Source organism: Rhincodon typus, chromosome 8 (assembly GCF_021869965.1).
Source record: "Rhincodon typus isolate 14 chromosome 8, sRhiTyp1.1, whole genome shotgun sequence".
Taxonomy (NCBI): domain Eukaryota; kingdom Metazoa; phylum Chordata; class Chondrichthyes; order Orectolobiformes; family Rhincodontidae; genus Rhincodon; species Rhincodon typus.
The window spans coordinates 34,249,661-34,265,739 of NC_063339.1; the positions used below are offsets into that span (position 1 = coordinate 34,249,661).

Consider the following 16,079-nt stretch of genomic DNA (forward strand, 5'->3'; position numbering starts at 1 on the left):
CCACATTTTAATCGACTCATGCCTTGTAGATGGTGAATGGGATTTGGGAAGTTAGCAACAGAATTACTCACTGCAAAATTTCTAGCTTCTGACCTGCTCTTGTAGCCACAATACTTATACGGTCTAGTTCAATTTCTGTCAACATGTTGATTTGCTAAATCAGTAAAAATTTCAAGAGCTTTTGCAGTGTAACAGAACAAATCATGTCTGGACTTTTACTTGTTTTAACTCTTCAGGTTGTTCAAGTACACAAAGGCAATGTTGAATTGCTTACTTTTGTAATTATCAGGAATAACATTTCTGCAAAACCACAATTTCTAAACACCATATCCATCAATGCATAAAATTCTATACTGACAATTAGCATTAGAGGAAAGCGGACAATACTTAACAGGCTTTACCTGGAACGGTTTTTCACCAGTGTGAACAAGTTGATGTCGCTTCAGTTTTGAACTCTCCACAAAAGCTTTTCCACACTCGGCACACACATGTACTCGGGGGCCGTGGGTATGCAAATGCTTTCTCATGGCAGAGTTATCTCTGAACATTTTCGTGCAACCCTGAAAATAACATATGTTAAATATTTGTAATAAGCTACAACAAATTAAGCCAGATACCAACGTTCTGAGACTATGGAGATTAGTTTTCCAATAAACTGATATTTGTCATGCCATTTCTCATGTTAACTGAATTTTGTCCTATCATATCTTTACCACATACAATATTGCATGCAAATCTTAACTGCTGCGCTGTCCATCCAAAATTCTAAAATTGATCACTTGGGTAGAACTTTACATCTGTGCTAGGGGTAAAATTATTCAAATGTAGAAGCAAAATACTGATCAACACATGATGCATACAAGTAGCAAAACAGGAAGGTTTGTTCAGTGACAAGTAACCACATCTGGCAGCAATATAACTTTAGTACGTCCAAATTATTACATTCAAGGTATAGTGCAGCAAGAATAAATCTTATAAAACTCAATTAAAACAAGTTGAGCAAGGGAGCAAATTACAAAATGATCCAAAATAGCCATAAAAGCACTATCATGATCCAGTCCTCCTTGCTGTTATTGGGAACTTCATTGTCCTGCAAAGCTACAGCCACCCAATGACAGAATGCAGCACTTCCAGACGACAGAAAAAGCACCGATAGAAATTTCAAACAATTCACATTCAGCATTCACCTAATTTAAAAAAAAAACATCAGTAGTGATTCATGCACCATCTCTTTTGCCTCCAGATTACACTAAGATAGTGCTGCTCCTTGCTGACAAAAGATCATTTACTGAATCAGAATTGTTGAAATTTGTAACAGGCTATGGGAAAACTATGACCTTGCAGGCATTTAATGTTCCAGCAGCCATCAGGCTCAATTTGAATTATCTATTCTCATCATGTTCATTCCAGGAAGCAGTCAGTCATTTATCCTAGTATAAAAGGGGTATGAGTCCAGGATGAAAGTTTACAAAAGAAAGAAATAGTGAATGGCACAAAGATTTAACAAACATCTCATATGGGCCAGCTGAATATACCTGCAATTTACTAGATGTTCCACAATAATGCAAAAATCAACCATGTAGGCATACTGCAAAGGAATCTTTCACCAGCGGTTCACTTTCAAAGATCGGAAGCAACCATTATAGACTGTTCCCAACCCCCACCAACCCACAAAAGTAACACAAGTTTAACTTACATTTAATTACTGACTCATCAGCAACTATACTTAAATTAGATCCTCAATATGATACTCAGTCAAGTCCATTCCATTTTTTAAATCTTATTCTTTCATTGGACTTTGGTATCACTGGAAAGATGAGCATTTCCTGCCTATCCTTAATTGCTCAAGCTTAATTGTTTGCTAGGCAGTTTCAGGGAGCAGCGAACAGTCAAACACATTGTCAGGAATCATACAAAAGCTACACCAAGTGGGAATGGCCGATTTCTTTCCCTTAAAAAAAGGACATTAAATGAACTAGGTGTGTTTATTGTTAAATTAAAACATGATTACCATTACTGAGATTAGCTTTATATTCCAGATTTATTAACTGAGCTCATATTCTATCAGCTACCATAGTGGGATTTGAACCAGTGCCCCCAGATCATTAGCCTAGATCTTTAGATTGTAACATTACCACTATGCCACAACCTCCTCTCAACTTGTCCCCAAGATATTTTTTGTTAATTATCTGAGGTAGATTAAGCTAAGATTAATGCTTAGATACTATACTGCAATACTGCCACTCCACTGTGGCTGTGATTAGTGAACAGGTAAACCAACAAAAACATGTAAAATACTGTACTCAATAAATAAACAAATTCTTGATACTTGAGTTGATGCCACAATAAAATGCTTTGGTTTTATTTTTGTAAAAATTCCAAAGTACAGCAAACTTTTTAATTAACCGGCACTTATGGGATCAGGAGCGTGCTGGTTGGTCAAATATTCCGGATAACCAAGAGGTGCACATAATCAAGTGTAAAAGACAAAGTAATAGAAACATAATGCAGGGGGTGTACACATCACTGTTGTACATTTACAGTATAAATCACAAATAAAAATGCAACTTTATCTTAAATAAAACTTACCGGCAAAGAGCCTTCTCACTTGCACTCTCAACTGACTACTTGGACATCGTGGTAGATCACGATATTTGATAAGAAATTGACTCAAAATTGACCCAACTGTTGATATTTTTTGTGTGGCCATTCAATTGAACAAATATATTTACATTGAGGCAATTAAATTTAAAAACTATAATAATGAGACACAATAATACAGTAAACTTCACTGTATGAGGGATACAATTTTTTTTGCTGGTTTATCAAGAGTGCAGTAGTAACAAAAATTATAACTCAGTTTTGGTTCATTTCAGTACTCTTCCCACTGAATAAGAAAGTTGTGCTTTCAAGTCCCACTTCAGAGACCCGAGGTCATAATCCAAGCCCATGTTAGTGCTAGACTTAGAGGTGCCAATAAACCAGTGCCCTGTCTGACCTCTCATTTCTGCATAGAGTGCGCCCTTTTTTTGAAAAAAAAAGATGATCCATAGAGTTCTGATATGAAGAAAAGATGCTTTGAGAATGCAAATTCTTCTTTACGGTAGCACATGCTTCTATTACTTTTAATAGGTAGAAATGTAATACCACCTAGGTTGGTGGCACCGTTTTCCCCCATATTAAACTGCACCTGTAATCATTTGTTCAACTTCTGGCCTGCTTATATCTTACTGTTGTCTTTCACAAATTGTCACAATCCTCAATTTAGTTTCATCAGTATTACTGCCTGAATTCCTAACTCCAGAATACTTACAAATATAACACAAACCTTTTGCATCAGCTGTTACATCCTTTTTTATTCAAAAAAATTTTTTTAGCCTTACGGCTTTAGTATTTCCATAATTGTTTGTCTTTTGCTTAAGTGTCACACCTTCATTAATTTTCATGTGAACTTTATTGCACTGCCATATACGAATATATTTCAGCAAAATCATCTAAACAAGACTTTCAGTAACATCTAACACACCCAAAAGGTTCTAATCATTAAACATTAGATCTCCATGAAACCTTGATCTGACTAGTGAAAAATCAAACAAATAGTTTCAAATCATATGAATTAAAATGTAATTTAAGACAGTATATATCTACAGTAATAAAATCAATAAAATAATCCAGTGCTGAAACCAATGTAATTGAAAAGGACAATTATAAAAGTTAAGAATCTTATATTTCAGATTTCTCAACCGGATATTTTTAGAACAAACAACATCAGAGGTTCAAGCAAGAAAATTAGTCTACTGGACACTTTCTAGTACAACTAGGAGTAGCTCAAGAATGAAAAAAAACACACCAGAAAATCAGAAGGAAGAACGATCTAACAGAGCTCATAATTCCTAGACTTCAAACACACTATACAAATAACTGTCTGGATCAGAGAAAACATACCCAAGTCTAAACATCACCCAGGAGGAATCTTAGCACATGTTTTAGTGATTATTATCCCAAAAAAACTAAAAGATAACTTGTTTGCCCTGGTTTAACTAAATTCCCATTAGAATAGAAGTTAAAGTGTCCATTTTGATAGAACAATGCAAAACAAAAATAGAAAATTCAGCCTGCAATTTAATACTGCACCATTCAGGTTCAATTCAGTTTTATCAAAAGACCTATTTACCCAGAATTCAAAATAGACAACTTTAAACTGGCAAGATATGTAATTTATCAATCTGGACAACTGATTAACGAGATATCTGGCCAACTCAAATTGCTCTGCTTGTACCAAACCACAAATGAGCTACGCATCAAATAATGTACTAATCCCAGCAAGGAGATATTAATTGGCTAGTACATCATAGTTCCATATCTTTTCACACCCATTCAAGTTTCCTATTTGTACAGTTTAAACAGATATTGAGGACATTATCTATGTTCTTGCTCAAATTGTTTGAGCAACTCTTTTGCAGATATGGCAGAATGAGTCATTTAGGAATTTAGTACAATAGCACTCATGAAATTAACAGACCCGTTTCCAGGAATGTCAGGTACAGAGTCAATGGGGTTAGCCTATACATATTTCATTTCACATTAGGGGTCAATTAAACGTGGTTCCTCTTCCAAAAAAAAAATCACATGTACATTAAACTTCAATTGCCAATATTGCATATGTCAGCTATGGCTATGGCTCAGCACAGCTACTTCAGTCAGAAGAATTTATGCTTTAATCTCACTTTAGGGACTTGAGCAAAACATCTAGCCGACAATCCAGTGTAGCACTGTAAGCATTAGAGACCTTTCAGGCAAAATATTACACAGAGACTGTCCACTCATTCGAATGGATGCAAAAATAAAATCACAGCATTATTTTAAAAGGGCAAGTTCATCTGTGGCCTAAACAACATCAATGATTCAGTCATTATCTTTTGGCTTTCATGGAACCATGTTGGACACAAGTTAGCTGCTGGGTCATATTACTATAATTCAGCCAGTATTTAAATTGTTTGCAAAGTGTTTTGGGCCATCCCGAGGTCATGAAAGTTCTCTTACTTTTTCTAATCACAGATCTTCTATAATATTTGCAGTGGTTGTGATTATATTTAAAGAGACTATAGCCTACTGACTTAAAAATTGCTCAAATTTATTCGTCTTTGATCTCAGAGCTTTCCAACGTAATGAGGTTTTAACATTACACAAATTGCATTTTATGGTGCTTCCATTAAAGTTTCATTAAATAAGCTTTGCAGCACCGGCACATAATATACTATATACTGTGAACTAACAGTATGGTAATAATTCTGCATAAAACCTCAATTTTTTTTCCCAATACGGGTCTGGTTGCAAAAGTAGCTCATTATGCAGAGGTATAGCACCATGACATTTATAGTCTTCCAATCAAAAAAAGTTACTTACATATCAATTTAGCAACTTGTCAGATCATTCTACATCACAGCAACTGTCAAACCTGCATGCAACAACTGGGCATCAGCAGCAAAACTGGTGCTCAATTTTCCTTTTGTAATTGTTTCATGAGGTGGACTATGAACATCCCATCGTTGCCTTAAACGACTAACTCAACATGGACCAATGACTGAATTTGAGACCATCTTGGCATTTTACCGCAACATGACAGCAGCAATTAATCAACAGCTACAATATGAATTCTGCATTTCATATTCCTATTTTCTAATACGGTACAATGCCTGGGTCCATAGCCAGAAAACAAAATCGTACCATTATACATAATTTAAACCATTTTTTATTTTAGAGTTTTAACAGAATAGGACATGCTTAGGCTTTAAAATACAAAATATGACACTAAACACGACAAAAAGTTGACAGAAGTTTGGACAGATAGATTTTAATGAGTAACTTAAAAAAGAAAAACACCAATGTAGAGAAGTGTTGAGAGAATTTCAGAGCTTGAAGCCAAGGAAACTGGAAACGTGGCAGCAATTCTGCTTGGGAATGCTAAAAAGGTCAATTTGAGTGGTACAGGAATCTCAGACGAGAACGCGCGAGAGAAAAGAGCACGCAAAGAGATCAGAGCAATATAAAAATGACAAGTGAGAAGACAGCTAATAAGGGAACACGACTTGCTGCAAGTTAAGAAAGAGATAGCAGAGTTTTGGATGATCTCGAGAAGTGGATTTTGGGAGACAGGCTGAAAATAGGAGTCTTAGACAAATGTTATAGTTCACCTAAGAATCAAAATCATGAAGAGACTGGTTTTAGCTCTTAACATTACTAGGGACACAGGGTGGAGAAATTTGCTAACGAATGGAATTTGGAGTATGAATAAAAACAAAAGCTTCAATCTTCTCACTATTTAATTGGGAAGAAATTTCTGCTCATCCAGTACTGCATTTCAGATTAACATTTCATAACAGCACTGGAGCAGTCAAGAGGTGGGCATGAGGTAAAGCTGCTGCATTCAGTGTGCATTTGAAAATCAATGCTATACTTGAGGATTTTACCAAAGGACAGCATGCAGATGAAAGAGCAAAAAAGGTCAAGGATATATGCAAGGGCAATACAGATTTCAGTGCAGAAACATGAAAATAAATCCAGTTTAAGGAAATTCATTAGCTGCGATTAAAGACAACAATGGAGTCACAGGAGAGCAGTTCCACTCAGTTAGACAGTGTAGTGACAGAAGAGGATGGCATGGTCAATTGTGCCAGCCTCTGTAGTTAGGTTGAAAAGGATAAAAGGAAGGAGGATTTACATTTGTCATAATTAGACAGGATGGAATTTGGGACATTGTGAAGTGCCATTTCATGTGCATGGTAGGGGTTGAATCCTGAGCCATGGATTCTATACAAAGGAATAGATTTACAAGATGGTAAATTGGTCAAGAACTTGGAGAGGGACGGGAGTTTGGAGATGGGAAGTTAGTTTGCGAGGACAGGGAGGTCAAGGGTTAGCTTTTTGAGAAGAGGTAGACAAACAGACGTATAGACAAGAGGGACAATGCCTAAAGGGACAGAGCCATTTACAATATTGGCTGAACAAATGAAGTTTGTAAAATACTCCTAAACCAGTTGATAGTCAACATTCCAATATTTTAGAATCAACTGCAATAGCTACGAATAGCAGATCGGAAAGGCTCTTAAAAAGAAATAAGATCACGTATCTAAATCAAAGCCTGACTAAATGAAATTAGCTGAACTTCTTGAAAGCTCAAATTCATACCAACAGGTACTCAGTTCCAATGGCTGCCCTGCTGAGAAGACCTGTGTGGAACTAATGGTCCAAGTAACATATACCTGCGTTGTAGCATCTTATGATACAGTACTGTGTATATTTAGCTTAGCATTTTTAATAAATTATACATTTAATGTCTTTTCAGCTATATTTTAAAGATTTCCCAATCAGAGGTTTGACATAAATGAAGCACGACACAACCCAAGATGCAAGTAAACAATATTACAAGTAAATGTGCCAATCAAAAGGTAGTACACACCATAACTTGAGTGACAAATACAATGTATGACCTGCTTCTTTAAGAGTACTTTTTGTTTATAAGAATTTCTACCAGTAGAACAGCCACCACTGCTTGCAAGTAACAAATTACAAATCCCATTAAATCTCTTTTAATCCATCAACGTCAACTAATTTTTGCTGTATAACAAACTTACATCATCACTATCCAATTCACATACTCACTTTGTGAGGACATGCTATGGTTCTAGGTGCATCATCTTCTTTCTGCTTTCTTGGCTTCATCCTGTGTAGAATGTGGCAATAAGTACCAAGACACATAGGAAATGAACATTGTACTTAATGATTCATGAAACCCGTTTTACAATTGTGCACTCAAATGTTGAGCATTTGATAAATCCATCAACTACAATTTACCTTGTCTTGCAAACTGCACACCAACATTTATAAGATTGTCTGAAGGAAAGATGTTGAATTGGCTGTCATTAAATCCCTAAAGGAAGTACCTGACTCCCAATGACCAGGATCTTACCAAAGCCACACCACAAGAATCGCAATTAATTAACTGAAGTTCTTTACGTGATGTGGAGGTGCCGGTGTTGGACTGGGGTGACGAAGCCAGAAGTCACACAACACCAAGTTATAGTCCAACAGGTTTATTTCAAGTCACAAGCTTTTGGACCGCTGCTCCTTTGTCAGGCGAAGTGGATCTTGAAGTTTCATTTGAGGAAAGAGCAGCGCTCTGAAAGCGGTTGGTTTGGAATAAACCTGTTGGTCTATAATCTGGGTGTCATGTGACTTCTGACGAAGTTCTTTACAATCTAATGTTCAACCAAAAGAAGTGACGAAAAGGTAGAAAAAATATTTTCCATAGCACAGTTGGAATGCCAGATTCTTCTTCAAGAAAGCTTGAAAATAAATAAATACAACATGGAATGTAAACAGGGAAGGAGCAAGGAGCTAGGCAGTTCACATGGAGAAAATGTCAAAATTTGAAATGTCAAATGAATTGTGCAAAAACATTCTAATCAAATAATGACATGCAGTCCCAGGGTGGTGAATGGGTTCCGTTCCTGGCTCCATTCACAAGTGGGACAATACAAAGTAGCCATTTGTAACTGCAGGAAATGACAGTTTGTTGGATATTTAAAATTGTACCCCTTTATGCTATCACATTCATAAGTACAGGTTTCCATAAATCAGAGGTCCCCTGCATCCTCTTTGAAGAAGAGGGCATGTTAAAAGAAGGGAAGGGAGAACAGAGATTATTACTGCACAATAATTAACAAATGATCTCATTGTGAATGCACCCCCAGTAGCAGCAAACATAATATATTGCATTTTATATTCAGTTTGAGGGAGAGAGAAGTGGGTCCAAGACTACTTACAAATTAAATAAGAGAAATTAAGAAGGCATGAAAATAGAGCTAGCTAAAACAAATCAGCAAATTAGATTAACAGACAGAGATGCAGTGACAGACATTTAAGACAGTATTTCAGAATTTTCAAAATACACAAAAATAGATACAGTGCAACAAGCAAGAAAAATTCAAACAGACAGACAAACCCAACATCTGTGGTTAACTAGAAATGTTGAAGTTAATATCAAACTGAAGAAAAAGCATTTAATGATATAAAGGTAACAGATGAAAATATTGGACAAAACAAAGATATCAAAGAATGATTAAAAAAAATTAATAAAAGGAAAAAAATTGAAGTATGAGAGAAAGCTAGCCAGAAATCTAAGGGAATTTAACAGCACGGAATTTACAAGGTACATGGCAATCCTATAGAAAATGAGGCTAGAGATTTAATAATTGAAAATAAGGAAATGGCAAATTAACTGAACAGATATTTTAGTCTTCAATACAGCAGATACAAATAACATCCCAGACCCAGCGCTAAGTTGGGAAATGGAACACACTCCAGAGAAAAAAAAAAAAAAAAATCACTAGAGGTGAAACTTAATAAATTGCTGGAGCAGTGGGTTGTGCATGTGTAATGATAAACTTCATCCTAGGCTCTTAAAAGAGGCTAATGAGTTAATTCATTAATAAAGCAGTGGTTTTAATTTTCCTAAACTCCCATGATTAAGGGATGGTCCAATTCAATCACATTTGACCATCTATTAACAGCTCTTTGAAGTGCTAACATGAGCTGGAGTAAAGAGGAACTGGTGAATGTATCTACAATTTCCAGAAGGTATTTGGTAAGTTGAAGGTATTTCACAGGGTGCCACATCAGAATTTACTGCAGAAAATAAAATCTCATTGGGTAAGGGGTAGCATATTGGCATGGTTAGAAATTTGGCTGGCTAATAGCAGCAGAGAGTAGCCATAAATGGATACTGTTCAGGCTAGCAAAACGTAATAAGTAGGGAGTGCAAAGGAATTAGTGCTGGGACCTCAATGCTTACAATTTATGTAAATAAGTTTGATTTAGAGATGGAAGGTATGGTTGCCAAGTCTGATGACGCAGGTTGGCAAGAAAGTAAACTGTGAAGAGGACCTAAGGAGGCTGCAAGAAGATATTGATAGATTAAATAAATGGGTGAAAACATAGCAAATGGAGTGTAATGTTGGAAAAGTGATAGTCAATTTTGACAGGAAGAATAATAATCATCTAAAATGATGAGATACAGCAGAGCTGAGATGCAGATGGATCTTAGTGTCCTTGTACATGAATCAAAAGGTTTGTATGCAGATACAAAGAGTAATTGGGAATACTCAAGATTCTTGGTAAGCAAGGAGGTGAAAGGTTACCAGGGTAGGTGGGAAGGCAATTTTGAAGTTGCTATCAGATGAGCTTTTATCTTACTGAATGTGCTACTTCCTAATATTCATGTATATACAGGTCAGAAAACGGGCTTATAGGAACAATACACTCACAAAGACAATCTCTGAAATCCAATACTTGTGCCAGAGCGCTTGGTCATGATTTGATAATCAGTCTGGCTCACTAGTAACCTGGAATGGCAGGCTAATCACTAGGAGACGAGATTCAGTTAAACAGTTTGATAAATTTCCCTAGTGGGTAGGATAATTATGCCTCACAAACTGTTGGGAAACTTGCACATAATGTAATGGGAACTGACACCATTTTAAGTTCCCACAGTATCTCTTCACACCATGGAGTCTAGTCTAAAAATTGCCAACATGAGCCTAAGGTCCCTGGATTTAGCCAAGTATCCCTCTGGGCAAGAGAATATACATTCCATATCAGGAAGTAGGATCCTCATTTCCCTGCAATCCTCATTAACTTGAGTGAGACCAATTTTTTTTTTTTTTTTTTTAAATTCTTCCCATTAAAACAACATCCTAAAGGCATTCAAGAGGACACTGGATAATTATATAACATGCAGGGATATGAGGAAGCAGGAAATTGGCACTCATTTAACAAGTCAGCATAAGCACTATAAGCAGAACAGCCTCCTTCTGCACTGTAATATTTCTGAAACTTCATGAAAGTTGGCATAATGAGCTCATTAAATTTAAATTACTAAATATTGATTATTTAACTAGCATAGTGCTGTACAGGAGCAAGAATGTCTTGTTGCAATTATACAAGACCTTGGATAGCCCTGGAGTACCGTGTGCAGTTGTGGTCTCCTTATCGGAGGAGATATATTCAAGCTATGCAGCAAGTACAACAAAGGTTTACCAAACTGATTCCCGGCATGGAAGGACAGACTTAAGAATAAAGACTGGATCAGTTACGTTCAGAAGAATGAGTGGGGGACCTGATATAAATCTATAAAACTCCAACAGGCCTAAATATAGGAAGGATATTCCTATGACCGGGAGTGCACAACTAGGGAGACTAAGGATATGTAGTTGGCCATTTGGGACTGAGATCAGGAGAAGTTTCTTCACCCAGAGTTAAGAGGCTGTGGAATTCTCTGCCAAAGAAATGGTTGAGGCCAAAATATCGAATGTTTTAAAGGAATTAAATTTGGTTCTTAGGGCTAAAGGGTTCAAACAGTATGAAACAAAAGCAGAATCAAGGTACTGAGTTGGATGATCAACCATGATCATAATGAACAGTGGACCAAGTTCTAAGGGCTGAATGCTTACTCTTGTTCTTATTTACTTCAGGTGCCTACTTTGTGAAGAACATAGGAAAAGAAAATAACTTATTTTAAAAAAAACTGCTCCCAGACAAAGCCCTACTTACTTAGCAGTCCTTGTTCCTCTGAGGTAATGGCGGTCATGGGTTTCCTTTCTTTCTGAACTATAGCAGCCCCTCTGATTTCGCTGATCTCGATAGATTTGAAGGAATGTATGTTTGTAAAACTGCTTACCTTGCAAATTCTGCCAGCTGCTTTGGGTCAGAGAGATCAATGCCTGGTATCCCACCAGGGGGAAGTTTCTTCCCAGTCATGTATTCAGAGTAATCGGGTGGAGAATTTTCTCCAATGATCTGTTCCTCCACCACAGTTTCATGGTCAATATCAGTTTTTTTATCATCTGAAAGGCAGAAAAAACAATATTTGAGACCCAAATACCTCAAAATCTCTTGACAAACTAATTAGACACAAGAGGTCATGAAACAGAAGTTGTTGCATTGCCTAAATGAGTGGGACCAGATTAGATTTCACTTCTTAACACGTTGCTGAATTAAATAGTTTGCAGTCTTTGAACACAGTTTAAAATTTAATCAGAATCATAAGTGGCCACCTTGAAAAGTTACTCATTAAAGGCTAGTAAGGAAATTTAAGGCTTATGACTTGATTGATGAATTCTTCATTTGAATAACTAAACTAACAGTAGAAATTAATGTAAGATTATTCAGCTTGGAAAAGCAGAAACAAGATGTAGTTTTAAAGGAATTTGTTCTGTTTCCTAAGCTAATAATGGATTTCGATGGAATCTGCCAACACAACTCGTCAGCACAGATGAAAAATTCAAGCCATTTTGTTAATTGACTGAGGGAGAGCTACTAGATATTGCAGATGATGTTGCATTTAGAAAGAGGCATTGACTGCTCTTCTCAAAAGGATATTAGGGCAGTGCAATTATGCTGCATTTCCAGAGATGCTCACATTCCACAAACAAATAAGAGGATTAATATTGTATCCAGTTATCAGGCTCTGTTGTGCACTAAACTGTCTTACATTTCTTTAAATGTACTAACTATTACATACAGCTGGACCTATCTACCAATTTGAAGTTTGTCAGTGGTGGAGCAGGAGGTGAGTTTCTCTTCCCAGAGTATCCAACTTCTAGCCTTCACTTTTAGGTATGTTGTTGATAGCCCTTAGCTGCAGCCAATTACAGCTTTGTTTCAGACATGGGTGCAAGAACTGTGTTTCAGAAGGAGAGGCCAGTATAATTCCAAAGCAGTGTTTAACTGGCCATGCATCATTAGGTCTAGAAAAACTGAAAATCAATCAAGCCCAACAGAAAAACCTTGTAATGAAAATGGTTATGGATTTGCTCCACGACATCACTGCAATAATCTCTTCAGTTGTTTAACTGCATGGCCTTCCCTCCCACATAAAATCAGAAGCTGGCCTGTTTGCTGACTGTTCTGCAGCGGTCAGCTAGATTCTCAACTCTTCTACACGAAACACTTCACAGATAACTGCTAGGACTAGACAATAAGCAGGTTTGGGCTAAATAATGGCAGGTTAATATTTATATTGACTTCCCAAGTCCAAACCAATGTGGCAACAATCCTGTCCTTTCACCTTTAATGGTGATACTAGCACCAACACTTCACTGCCCTGGTGTCATCACTGACTAGCAGCCCAACCATTTCAACAACATACCTAAAAATGAAGGATGGAAGTTGGATACTCTGGGAAGAGAAACTCACTTGCTGCTCCACCACTGACAAACTTCAAATTAGTACAGAGATTGAAGATCTAGCTACATGGTTACAGTTAGTCCATTCAAGAATGCAAGACTATTTAGAGCACAACAGGGCTCGATCTTTGCCCCTTTTAGCTGGATACAATATTAATCCTCTTTACTATAAATAGTGTGGCTTCAGCACATAACCATCCAGTGCAGCAACTCAGCGAGCTTTTCTCAACAGCATCTCAAAATTCCATAACCTTACCATCAAGGAGAAGGCAACAAAACTATGGGTAAAGTATTACCTGCAAGATTCTCGATCACAAAACATTCCAACACAAACATGGACTGTTGTTCCCTCATTGTTGCTGACTAAATATGCAAAAACTCCTTAACTAAAGGCACTGTGGGATCTCTGGCACAAACACTATAGTAACACCACGACTGGCCACCATGGGAACTAGGGATTAAAAATAAATGCCACTGCTACCCTGCCACCACACCTCCCACCCCGAAAAAAAAAATGGAACGAAAGAAATATTGATTTCATACTTTACAGCGTGTACCTAATGCTGATAATTAATTCTACAATTAGGGTCAAAATATTTCCTTAACTGCAATCTTGCAGTGATAAATGCAATTTCACCTAACAGCAAGCATCAAATCAACACAATGATCCTGCAACTACATAACTTAAATTTTGTTTCTTTGCAGTCAATACATCAAAGGCATCCTTCCATTTTGTCCGTCTTTGAATCCATAACGAACGCTGGGGATATAAATGAGAAAGGGTCCATCACTTGAAAATTTTCCTGACTACTCATAATTGGGGTTAAACCACAGCAGTGGAATCCACTTATGAACCGAGGTATCTTGATTTAGGAAAGCAGCTATTTTTTAAGAAATTGTAAAGAGGCAAAGGTCTGCTGACTGTGCAAGTATGACCATTATGATTTTTTTTAAATCCCCATATTTAATGCAATTTTTATCATTTATTTGATACATTCCAACCAAGTAGCTTACTGTTACATGTTACTGTTGTAATGTCTAATTTAGGCAAGAGGACGAAGCAGATAGGCACTCAGCATTACCTAGAGGTGGTGGTGAGAAAAAGAACCCCAAGGCAGGCAGTCAGAGACAGAGCTGGATTCACTGCATGAAACGGTGAGTAATTTGACTTCTTGCTTTCTCAGCTCCAGTTTAAACTAAATAGTCTGAAAATATCCTAATCCATGGCAGTTGTGTGAAATGCCCATCCTGTGTCTTGAGCTGTGAGAAGATCAGAAGGAAAAGAGTATAGGCAATCCGACAGTTAGGGGAACAGTCTGTATCTGTGATTCAAGACGTGACAAGGGTGATATGACGTCTCCCTGATGCCAGGGTCAAGGGCATAACTGAACATCTGCAGGGTATTCTTTAGGGGGATGGTGAACAGCCAGAGGTCATGGTCCATATTAACACCAATGAGATTGCTATAAGGAAGAATGAGGTCCTAAACTGAAAATTTAAGGAGTTAGGGAAGAGAATGAAAAGTAAGACATCTCCAGCCATAATCTTAGTTCTACATGCAAGTTAGCACAGAATAGGAAGATTAAGCGAGTGAACATGTGGCAGGAAAATTGATGCAGCTGGGAAGGCTTTAATTTCTGGGTAATTGGGACTGTTTCTGAGGCAGGTTGGATCGGTTTATCGAATTGCATCTTAGCAGGACTAAGGCTAACATCAGTGCAATGATGTGTGAAACTGAAATTAGTCTTAGCAAAAATACAGCAATATTAAAGGGAAATGAACGGGCCCGAAAGCTGACAAATTCCTGGGATCTGATGACCTTCACCCTTGAGTGTTGAAAGATGGCTATAGAGATAGTGGATGTACTGGTGATCATCTTTGAAAATTCTATTAATTTTGCAATGGTGTCTGTAGATTAGAAAATGGCAAATATAACCCTATGAGAGCAAAGGAGAGAAAACAGGGAACTACAGATTCACTACACTAACATCAGCAGTAGGAAAAATATTAGAATAATTTACAGTGGATTCTGAAAATATAGAAAATAACTGTTTGCTTGAACAGAGTCTTTATGAATAGGAAATCATGCTTCACAAACATGTCACAAAGTCTTCTGTGGAACTTACTAGCAGAGTCAAAATGGGGCAAATGCAGTGGATGTGGTGTTTTTGGATTTTCAGAAGGCTCTTGAAAGAAGTCCCACAGAGAAGTAATAATTAAAATTAAAGTATGTGGGATTGGAAGCAATATATTAGTAGAATGAGGATGAGTTAATAAGCACAAAGCAGGAATAAGTGTGTCATTCTCAGGTTGACTGTCTGTGACCACAAGGATCAGTCCTTGGGTCTCAACTTTTCACAATCTACATCAATAGATTTGGATAGGGGTTCCAACTGTAATATTTCCAATTTTGTAGATAATACGAAATTTAGTGGGGATGAGGAATGAGTGGAGGTTGCAAAGAGGCTTCCAGGGTATTTAGAGATAGTAGGAACTGCAGATGCTGGAGAATCCGAGACAAGATGCAGGGCTGGATGAACACAGCAGGCCAAGCAGCATCATAGGAGCAGAGAGGCTGACGTTTCGGGCCTAGACCCTTCATCAGAAAAGGGGGAGGGGAAGGGGGTTCTGAAATAAATAGGGAGAGAGTGGGAGGCGGATAGAAGATGGATAGAGGAGAGGATAGGTGGAGAGGAAACAAACAGGTCGAAGAGGCGGGGATGGAGCCACTATCCCCTCCTCCCACCTCAAGCCGCACCTTCATCTCCTACCGACCAACCTCATCCCGCCCCCTTGGACCTGTCCGTCCTCCCTGGACTGACCTATCCCCTTCCT

General features: G+C 37.5%; 1 protein-coding gene across 1 annotated transcript in view; it reads right to left on the minus strand.

Moving 5' to 3' along the window:
- Positions 1–302: 302 nt before the first annotated feature.
- The window catches only part of LOC109919337 (transcriptional repressor protein YY1-like), a 29,749-nt gene continuing 13,972 nt past the window's right edge, over positions 303–16,079 (minus strand). The window contains exons 2-4 of the mRNA XM_048599965.1: positions 11,738–11,903; positions 7,663–7,723; positions 303–560 (exon numbers count right to left, since the gene is read on the minus strand). Of these exons, the coding sequence (XP_048455922.1) occupies positions 318–560; positions 7,663–7,723; positions 11,738–11,903 (470 nt within the window). The 3' untranslated portion in view covers positions 303–317. The remainder of the gene's footprint in view (positions 561–7,662; positions 7,724–11,737; positions 11,904–16,079) is intronic.